Source organism: Salmo trutta, chromosome 34 (assembly GCF_901001165.1).
Source record: "Salmo trutta chromosome 34, fSalTru1.1, whole genome shotgun sequence".
Classification (NCBI taxonomy): Eukaryota; Metazoa; Chordata; class Actinopteri; order Salmoniformes; family Salmonidae; genus Salmo; species Salmo trutta.
Genome location: NC_042990.1, coordinates 3136493 through 3145696, shown reverse-complemented (window position 1 = coordinate 3145696; position 9204 = coordinate 3136493). Strand labels below are relative to the sequence as shown.

At 42.9% G+C, this 9204-nt stretch overlaps 1 protein-coding gene across 1 annotated transcript; it reads right to left on the bottom strand.

Moving 5' to 3' along the window:
* Window positions 1-4649: 4649 nt before the first annotated feature.
* Window positions 4650-6917, bottom strand: LOC115173321 (prostate stem cell antigen). Its single transcript, XM_029731310.1, has 3 exons — window positions 6494-6917; window positions 6075-6194; window positions 4650-5230 (listed from the first exon to the last, which is right to left on the bottom strand). The coding sequence occupies exons 1-3, from the start codon at window positions 6543-6545 to the stop codon at window positions 5019-5021; spliced, it is 384 nt and encodes a 127-aa protein (XP_029587170.1). The 5' UTR covers window positions 6546-6917; the 3' UTR covers window positions 4650-5018.
* Window positions 6918-9204: the final 2287 nt, after the last annotated feature.

The following is a 9204-nucleotide window of genomic DNA, read 5'->3' as shown; positions in this document are numbered from 1 at the left end:
TTAGTATTTTCTATGTTAGGTAATTGGGTGTTGGACTCTCAATTGAAGGCAGGTGGTTGTAGTTGCCTTTGATTGAGAGTCCTATATATAGGGATGTGTTTTGTTTGTTAATTGCGGGTAGTTGTTTTAGCACTGCTGTTATGTGTCTAGCCTGCTAAACTGTTTCCTGTCGTCGTTTATTGTTTTTGGTGTTCACATTTAATAAAATATAATGATGAGCACGCAACCCGCTGCGTATTGGTCCACTTTTTCCGACAGCGATTTCTCCATATCTTCAGATGAAGAGGAGCGTTACAACCTGTTTTTGCTTTCTCATTATGTGGTATTGTGTAGATTGAAAAAAAGATGTAATCAAAGTGTCAGTTGAGGAAAGGGAGAGCGGAGTGATATTGAGAGGCGGACCATCAGTCTGCTGCTCTCTCCCTGCGTTGAGACTGACCATCAGATGCAGGCATCATCAACTCTGTAAAATAAAGAAAAAAGCAAATTATTTAAATGTATGCTCACTCAGTTGTGCCTCACAAGTAATACAACAATGGATCTATTACTGGAGTAATCAAATAGCCTACCTCAAATTTTAAAAAAATGGCCCGAACAACAATGGGCAAAGCCAATATGCGGGGATAATGTATTGATCCTATAGCTTACTGCACACACCTCAATGCTACAGTACTGTTTTTAATTGGTTAATGTTACATAGGCTTACGTTTTTTAAGTCATACAAAAACAAATCAGAGTGGTAGATCTCGGCTTGCATTTTGACTCAGAAAGTGATCTTGACTCAGAAAAGGTTGGTGACCACTGTTCTAGAGTTATTCCTGTTAACACTATCAACGTTTTCCTTTACTGTGGCAATAGTGACCGAATCAACATAATATTAGCCACTTTCAATGCAACATACCCAAACAAAACGAACTCCAGTATCCAAGAGATTTTGTTGTAGGCAGAATGCATCGAAATAGGAGTATATTGCATTGACACGCACTTCTCAGCCCATACTCTACACAGACCAGTGCGGCATAAACAATCAGAGCTGGTGTAGACCTATATGCTAATAGACCATTGCCATTCACTTTGAACTGGAATGTGTTTACAGAATGAGCGGTCATGAGATTTGCTTGTTTTGAGATCAAAGCGAGAGCTGCATGTAGCAACATGTGCACATGTTGTTCATATCCTTTGCTAGTTAGTGAGTTATTAGCCCAGTTATAGATAATTTGTAGTCAGCAATAGGAGATTGATTACTTCCTGCAAGAGCGCAAAACATGTACATTTCTAGAAATCTTTGAAAAGCGAGGCATTTAGAGCTTTTTTTGTCTTAAAGGGGCAGTGTTGTATTTTGAGACAGACTTGAATAAACTACGTAGCAAATAGGCAGATGGTAGCATAATTTGTCTGATTCTCTGTAATAATGGTATGAGAATAAGAATGCATTTTATTTTGTAAAGTGGTTTCTTGCATCAAACAACACAACAGCATTTTCAGTCACCTCCTTGTCTGAAGCACAAGTGGAGATAAAATCCCGGTAACGGGATTGGTTGGACAACAACCAGTGAGATAGCACGGCGCGAAATTCAAAAACAAAAAAATCTCTAAATTAAAATTCAAGTATTATACGGCATTTTAAAGATACTCTACTCGTTAATCCAATCACATTGTCCGATTTCAAAAAGGCTTTACGGTGAAAGCAAAACATTAGATTATTTTAGGATAGCACCTTAGCAAAAAAAATAAAAAATTCCAAGCACGGATAGCGTCACAAAACCAGATATACAGCTAAAATTAAGCACTAACTTTTGACATCGTGTTAGACAATACATGCATTTTTTGTTCGATCAAGTTCATATTTATATCCAAAAACCCAATTTTTACATTGGCGCGTGACATTCAGAAAATGTTTTCTCCCCATAACTGCTGGTGAATAGGCACATTAATTTACAGAAGAACTCATAAACGTTGACAAAATGTATAACAATTATTTAAAGAATTAGAGATAATCTACTCCTTTATGCAACCACTTTGTCAGATTTCAAAATAACTTTATGGAAAAAGCACATTGTTCAATATTCTGAGTACAGAACTTAGCCTTCAATGCTAAGCTATACAGTTAGCCTACAACCACGGCGTCGACAAATCTCAAAAAATATGTTCTAAATATTTTCTTACCTTTGCTGATCTTCGGCGGAATGCACTCGGAAGGGCTCCCACTTCCACAAGAAATGTTCATTTGTTCTGCAAAGTCCATCATTTATGTCCAAATACGTCCGTTTTGTTGACCCATCCAGAACACTTTACAATGCCATGTGGCATGGATGCAAATCCATAGACGAAATGTTCAAAGGTTCCATTACCGTTTGTAGAAACATGTCAAACAATGTTTACAGTCAATCCTTTAGGGTATTTTTTTACGTAAAATTGCGATAATTTTACAACCGGGCAATAGGTATTCATCCCAGAAGAAAAATTACAAACAACGAAGTCACGTGCACGCGCATCACGAGACACCTGTCCTCAGACTGGCCAGTGATTGACTGAGCCACAGTTTTATGCCCGGTAACAGGTGACGGATGAAACCAGTTTCTAAAGATTGTTGACAGCCAATGGAAGCCTTAGGAGGTGCAACGTAAATCCTATGTCACTGTAGTTTTTCAAGGGATTCTAAAGAAAAACTACATTTCTAATTTCTCCCACTTCCTGATTCAATTTTTCTCAGGTTTTTGCCTGCCATATGAGTTCTGTTATACTCACAGACACCATTCTATTTTCTGGGCCATAGTAGTAACCTGCTTAAATTAGGTACGGTTTTCATACTGCCTCCTAGCCCCAAGAGGTTTTATAGCCGGTACAGCCTCAGTGTTCACAGTAAAAATGCTCTGGAAGTTGCAAAGAATTTTCATAAAGTTCAAATTTGCTCAGTGCTGGAAAAAATTTGACGGGAACATTGCTCATGACTATTTGTCAAAAGGGACCAAGTCTTCATTTCAATGCAGCTTGTTGGATTCTAGTGTTTTCCTTTAATGAAGCTTGTATTCAAAAGGTAATAAAAGTATCACCTTTTATTGTAAGATTAGATTTAGATTAGATTAGATTCAACTTTATTGTCATTGAACAAGTGCACTACAACGAAATGCAGTTGGCATCTGACCAGAAGTGCAAATAAAAGAGTGCAGAAAATGTACAAGTGAAACATTTAGGTATGTTATTAAGTGGGATGTATAAATGTGCAATGGAGGCAAATGGCAAGTACAAATGGAAAGTCTAAATGTGCAACGAAGGCAAATTGAAAGTGCAAGGAGGCATGTAACTGAAATGCAGGGAGAGCAGCAATGAGGTTACCGAGGTAGACGTACATGTACAACTGAATAATGTCCTTAATCAGACTTTGAAAAGCAATGTCAGAGTCCAATAGTACCGTGAAGAGTGCAAAGAGAGTAGTGCAACAAGGTCCCTGAGAGGCAGTACTAAGCGATGGGCGGGTGGATATTGCTAGTGCCGTGTCACAGAGTTCAGCAGGGTTACAGTAGCTGGAAAGAAACTGTTCTTGAGCCTGCTAGTGCGGTAACGTAGAGACCTGTACCGCCTGCCTGATGGTAGGAGGGCAAACAGTTTGTGGCATGGATGTGAAGGGACCTGATGATGCCGCACGCCCTACGCAGACACCGCTTGCAGGGAGCTGGGCACCGTGATGTGCTGGGCGGTTTTCACCACCCATTGCAGGGCCTATCCGGTCAGCCACGGAGCATCCGCCAAACCACACTGTGGCGCAGTTAGTCCGAATGCTCTCGACCGTGCAGCGGTAAAAGTTCATCAGCCTCCTCTGAAAGTACAGGCGCTACTGCGCCTTTTTGACCAGGGTTGAGGTGTTGAGGGTCCAAGAGAGGTCATCGGAGATGTAGACACTCAGGAATTTGAAGCTGGGCACATGCTCCACCTCAGTGCCATCAATGAGAACTGGGGTGTGGCTGCAGCTTTTAGACTTCCTGTAATCCACAATAAGCTCCTTGGTTTTCTTTGCATTGAGGGCCAGGTTGTTGTCAGCGCACCATGCAGCCAGGTGCTTTACCTCCTCCCTGTAGGCTGACTCGTCATTGTCACTGATCAGGCCTACCACCGTGGTGCCTTGACGATGGTGTTGGAACCGTGTGCAGGAATGCAGTCGTATTCTTCAATGTTGTCTTTCCTCCTACTCATCCGAAAACATATTTTAAATGTTTTTTTAATTTTCTTCCTACTTTTAATGTATTCTTTCTTTGACATATTTCCTCCCTTATCTTCACCTTCCATTTTAATCAAAGGCAGTTGCATTTAACCTAGATCATGTTGTGGACATTGAATCAATGACATTTCATTAGATCTCTACAGAGGATGTCAATTACATTTACATTTTAGTCATTTAGCAGACGCTCTTATCCAGAGCGACTTACAGTAGTGAATGCATACGTTTCATACATATTTTTTTTCTTCTTCCCGTACTGGTCCCCCGTGGGAATCGTGCAAACACCATGCTCTACCAACTGAGCCACACGGGACGGGTCAATCAAGTTAGTATGAGACTGACATTTCTTTTTTACTTCTTTTGTATGTTTCAATCACCCTGAAAAGACAGTAATTTCTTCATTCAAACAAAGAGATTGACATTAAAAACACAATTGTTTTGTTTGTTTGTCTGTTTATTAATTGCTGCCAGTCATTTTCCAACAAGGTCATGTTAAATATAGCACCTTTGAAAAGTCTAAACATTAGAAAGCCATGTTAACCCCTATTCTTAACAAAGTACCATTTTCATCAACATGTGGATTATGTTTTGTCTCTAGTTACATTGTCATTAAAATAGTGTGATGTGTGTGTGTCTATTGTATGTAAGCAGCTCATGTAAACAAGGCACTGTCAGTATGTCACACTGTGTATGTCTATACTGAGATTGTTTTGGTTAGTGGGATTCACACCATGACATATATAGGTTGTGCATGTTACTGTATGATCGTGCATTTTCATATAAAATGCAATAAATCTGTATATCAGCCCTGTATGAGAGAGAGAATAGGCAGGATGCACAGTGCACCTCCCCTCCAGATGGGGGCAGCGTGGGCAATAGCCCCGTTGCACAGGTCAGTGTCACAGCAGTTGTTGTGGTAGGTGAAGTTCAGGCCTGCAGTATGTTTCTCCCCAGACAGATCACATTGGGAGGGAATGGCACAGCTCTTCTCATACAGGACCAGACGTAGGGAGCCTACAGATGGGAGAGAAGGGTAATACCAATAGTACTCAAAACACAGAATGAGTTTCGCACTACTAATAGTCAGTTAACCCACACTTGGAGTTGGATCCATACAGTGCAGTATACTTTATTTCACTTCAGTACGTCTAGGCCTATTTGTCAGTGCACTGACTGAAATAGGGGCAAGAGATGACAGTGTAATTGCTAGACTGACAGGCATTGTGACGTATTACTGTCGTCCTAAGAGGCTAAAACAATTGGCCCACCAGGAGTCAGCGGATAGGCCACACCAGCTCTGCATTTAGAAAGGTGTCAAACACAATACATTCAACCACTGCAAATTACTGCCCTCCACTGAATTATGTGGCAAAAACACTTTAACAAGAAACACATTGTCTGTGTTTTCAGAGCAGTCCCTTTCCTCATCCTCAGAGGCACACAGAATCCTGTATTCCGCCCACTGAGCGCACGGCTATTTTCTTTAGATCATTTGATGGCATCACAAGAATTAGAGAGCTAACAACTGGCTTGATGAGAGATAGTGGTGACATTTGACATTTTTAGCTAGTCTTGAATACCTACTAGGAAGGCAAGTCTAGGCAGGCATAGTGGACCATAAAATATCTCCCACACTTAACTCTTCAACTTCAGTTGACACAACACAATTGCAGTGCCACTCAAGTTTGTTATTCAATCCAACACACAATCACGGAACATAGGTTTTATTGTATTTGTCAGTAACACAATATGTCATGCCACCTCCACCAGAAACCCAATACTGTCCCCAATGCCCACACACACACACACGCATGCAAGAATGTATATACACACACAAACACCCACAGTCTGCACTCACCTCGCGTCCCCACTGCAGTGCTAGCGAGGCAGCGCTGTCCAGCAGGACACTCCTGAGGGAACTTGAGGCAGTCCATGGGAGAGATGGCAGGAAACACACATGTGTAACAACACAGAGGTGCTAAGAAAGAAGGGGACCAACATACATTAACATGATGTATCAATTGTAAGATATACATCATACTAATGGGGGTATAACACTAAAATTGTACTTAAGGTGGAGGGGGGAAAAAGACAACTCAGCACAAGAGGTATTGCTTTTCTCCTAAACCTTTTGGCTGACTAGCTAATGTATCATTATTATCTCCTTATCTCCTCGATATGGGTCGAATCTAAAAAGACAATTGTCCTTGTTAAACAAAAATACTTTGTCATATTGAATTGAGTATTCCTAGGCATTATCCTCCTTTTCTTACATACCTGCCAAAGGAAGACCGCACAGGAAAAGAAGAAACAGTTGTGGATGAGACATCTTAGAAGTCCTAGAAGTTGATCCTTTGGCACTTTGGAAGATATTACAAACTCTTCTGTTGTTTTGGTCAACGCCCCTGCCTAATATCTTCAGCCTCTCTCTTCTCGCAACTCCACTAGCAGTTAATAGGGAGCGTGTCCCATTCAATCCCAAATTGAATTTCTCTTTCCTTCCTTCCAAGTCAGCATCAAATCCATCCAACTCTCAGTCTTTCTCTCCCAGTCAACTACACGTATTTTCCTACTGTATTATTTCCCTCTCTGATAATGCAATAAGTGACCAGATGTCATTTGTATTGTCCTCAAATGGTCAGTTGTAAATTCCCTCAATCTACCTCCCCATGTCTGGTCCTCTTTATTTCTGACCAACCAGACACATTGGGAGTCAAGGTCACCACCCAAAACTCTCCTAATTGAATTTGGATGGTAACCGTGTGATGCTAACACACGCTCCCAGTCAAAATCTGTCTAAAAGGGGGATTTACAGAGGTCCTTCATTTAAGAAAACAACTAAATGTGGTGGTGATTTATATTGCACTGAATCAAAAAATAGCAAGGGAAGTTATACATCATGTCCATAATGAAGTCTACACCCACAGATGTGGATACAGAAGGCACAGTAAAAAGAGTGGAGGGGATGCACTGTATATGTAACCTACGGTATAACATTATGCATTTTACACAAGAGTATTTCTTGCTGAGAAGCTTTTGCATGCAATTTATGCATTCCGTTTATGCATGAGATAATAAAGAGAGAGAGGGAGGGAGACAGACAGACAGACAGACAGACAGACAGACAGAGAGAGAAAGTAAATGCATTATCCATAACTCCCTAATGAGTGCCGTGAGGTGAGCAGGGAGGATAGTCAAGTGACAGGAGTCTTGTGATAGGGGCTGGCTAAGGCCGGATAAATTGTTTACCAGTCATTGAACACACCATGTACAGCCAGCCTCCCTGAAACCCACTGTTTGAATGTTAAATGACGACTTAATAATAAACCACAGCAATGCCAGCTAGATTAAGGGGCCACATGTAACGTTATGAGCCTTAGAGACAAAAGGAGGCTCGCGCCCAGAGACAAACTCACACAGAGTAGCACCAAGCTGAAACTGTATTCGGGACAGTTCATGACCTCTTTAGGCCTGTTTGTGACAGAGTGTGTTTTACGTGGCCAGAAACACACCCTTGAGTTTGAAATAGTTGAGGCTAGTCAACAGCCATTACTGTCAGGTTCTACATGCGAGCGCCTTGGACTCATTAACTTCACCATCCCAGCTGATCTTAACATTATAGACAATGTCCAGGCTGGGCCCCTGAGCAAGGAGACACTCCTGAGCAAGTACCATGATGTCTTCAATGCACCGGTCGAGTCAGTTCCCGGCGAAGTCCACTTTGAGTTGGACGCAGCAATCCAGCCTGTCCAGTGTGCACCCCGCAATGTACCAGTGGCCATGAAAGCAGCTACAAAGGCTCAGCTTGACAAATACGAAGCAGATGGCCACATGATATCCGTCACCGAGCCTACAGACTGGATAAGTAATATGGTCATCGTCAAGAAACCAGACAAGCTACGGATATGCATTGATCCTAAACACCTCAACCGGGCTCTGAGACGCTCACATTACATTATGCCCACGTTGGAGGATGTTCTTTACAAGCTCCCAAAGGCCAGAGTCTTCACGCTCGTGGACGCCAGAGATGCCTTCCTGCAGTGCAAGCTCGACGAGCCCAGCAGCTACATGACCACCTTTTGGACACCCTGGGGCAGGAAGAGGTGGTTGAAGCTCCCGTTTGGTGTCTCCGTGGCTCCAGAGGTGTATCAGCGGAAACAGCATGAGCTGTTGATGGGACTCAGTGGCGTGGAACCCATAGCAGATGACATCCTCGTAGTGGGCTGTGGGGACAGTGATGAGGAGGCAGAATGTGACCATGACGCCAAGCTGCTGGCCCTGATGGTCAGATGCAGACAGGTCAAGCTAAGGCTAAGCATAAAAAAGCTTCAGTTTAAAGTGCCAGAGGTCCGCTTTCATGGGCACATCTTGTCCTCCACTGGATTGAAGGCGGATCCTGAAAAAGTGAAGGCTGTCTTGGAAATGCCCCACCCATCTGACGTGAAGGCAGTGCAGCGCTTCGTCGGATTCGTCACCTACCTGGCCAAGTTCCTACCGCGGCTCTCTGAAGTGTGTGAGCCACTAAGGAGGCTCATGGACAAGGACACCATCTGGCATTGGCTCCCAAAACATGACGCAGCGGTGAGGGAAATAAAACAACTGGTCACCCAGACACCTGTACTGCGTTACTACGATGTGTCAAAACCTGTCACGATTCAGAGTGACTCAAGCCAGTATGGACTTGGCTGTTGCCTCATGCAGGAGGGCCAGCCTGTGGCATTCGCCTCTAGGGCACTCACCCCAACAGAGCAGAACTATGCCCAGATAGAGAAGGAGTGCCTCAGCATTGTGTTTGCATGCCAACGCTTCCACCACTATCTGTACGGGCGCGACAATATTACCGCAGAGACAGATCACAAGCCCCTTATTGCTATATTCAGCAAGCCTCTCCTGAATGCCCCGAAACGACTGCAGAGCATGCTACTGGCCCTACAAAACTACAACCTCAAGGTGGTGTATAAGCCAGGGCCAGAGATGTATGTGAGTGA